We start from the raw sequence: 1,446 nt of genomic DNA, 5'->3' as shown, positions 1-1,446 counted from the left end.
TCGTTTAGGTCACACTGGTTTGTTGATACGATTGAACGATTCTCTTGAACCGTGAACGTGAAGTGCGAACACTTCGGTTTATTTCGATATATCGATATTTTTTTTAATCACGAGATGACGTGTTTTTACTTGCTTTAAGTTGTACCACGGTTTAAGATAGACTCATATCTTAGTCCGTGGTTGTACTCTCCGACTCTCGTATGCAAAAATGATAACAATTTCACAGTTGAGTGTTGACACTTGACGATCAAGAATCAAGATTCAAGAATACTGAATACAGATAGGTTACTATAGGCTGATCAGTGAAAATTTAATTATTAATCTGTTATTGATTTGTGCATACTGCATACTGCATAGACAAGATAGCCACTGCGAATAAAAATATGTGTCTCGTACTTTCGTGATTTATTGGATGGATTATGAATTGAAATCTGGAAACGTGGACCCGCAATTGTAAATACAAGGTTCAGAGTCAGATACAATTTACTGTTTTTAATCAATGATGTCAAGTAAATTAAAGATCTAGTAAAGATCATGTTGGTATAGGTATGTAGAATTAAAGTATTAATTAAAAACGACATTTCTGCTTTATTATGTTTCATTATTAATATTCATGTTTTACTTTCTTTATTTATTATAGTCCCTTCTATAATAATATAATCCTAAATACTAAAATAAAACTATACAATATAATATAAATATAATATTGGATATTTAATGCTATCACTGTAGGCTCAGATATACATTATTTGAATACAGTACAATAATACTTCCTACTTTTACATATTGTGATTCAAAAATAAAATTTTAGATATTTTTTTAGATTCTAATCTACTCCTTCGATTAGTAACAACTTGTCCAGCTTTAGAAAATATGCGCTCACAAGGCACTGATGTTGCCATAATGCAAAGACGACGTTTCACGATTTCATATAACAATGGGTATACTTTTTTCCTTTCTGACCACCAAAGTAATGGATTTTCATCCCGTCTCAATAATGGTTCATTTAGGTATTTATCCACTTCAATAATTCCAGCTGCAGTTGAATTATTACCACCTATGATGTTGACAACAGTTTCATCAAAGTCTTCCCAGATTGCTGTACTTGAAGTCGGAAGTGAGACTGATGGAGATATAACATTTGGTTGTGGTATGGTATTTTCTTCGACCCTTATAGATTGTACTTTACTTCTTAAATTTCTTATAGTTGTACTACATTTTTCAGCATGTATAAATCCATGTTTTTTAAAACGAGGATCAAGAAGAGTAGCCTGGGAAATAATATTCATTGTCTTCATATGTTTGGAACCTAATCATTATCTTTTGATACAAAATGTTAACCATATTCTGAACGTCTTGTGGTAATGTAATATCATTTTTACAACTTTTTATGTGCTTTTGTAATGCTTTTATAAAAATAATTTCTTTAAAAATAGTTACATACTT

The 1,446-nt window shown here is 30.6% G+C and overlaps 1 protein-coding gene across 1 annotated transcript in view; it reads right to left on the bottom strand.

Annotated features, from left to right (window-relative positions):
* LOC100571269 (zinc finger BED domain-containing protein 1-like) overlaps positions 1 to 1,446 on the bottom strand; it is a 3,938-nt gene that overhangs the window by 1,495 nt on the left and 997 nt on the right. Inside the window, exon 2 of the mRNA XM_029485047.1 lies at positions 836 to 1,309. Within this exon, the coding sequence (XP_029340907.1) occupies positions 836 to 1,309 (474 nt within the window). The remainder of the gene's footprint in view (positions 1 to 835; positions 1,310 to 1,446) is intronic.

Source organism: Acyrthosiphon pisum, chromosome X (genome assembly GCF_005508785.2).
Source record: "Acyrthosiphon pisum isolate AL4f chromosome X, pea_aphid_22Mar2018_4r6ur, whole genome shotgun sequence".
NCBI lineage: Eukaryota > Metazoa > Arthropoda > Insecta > Hemiptera > Aphididae > Acyrthosiphon > Acyrthosiphon pisum.
This window is presented reverse-complemented; position numbering and strand designations above follow the sequence as displayed.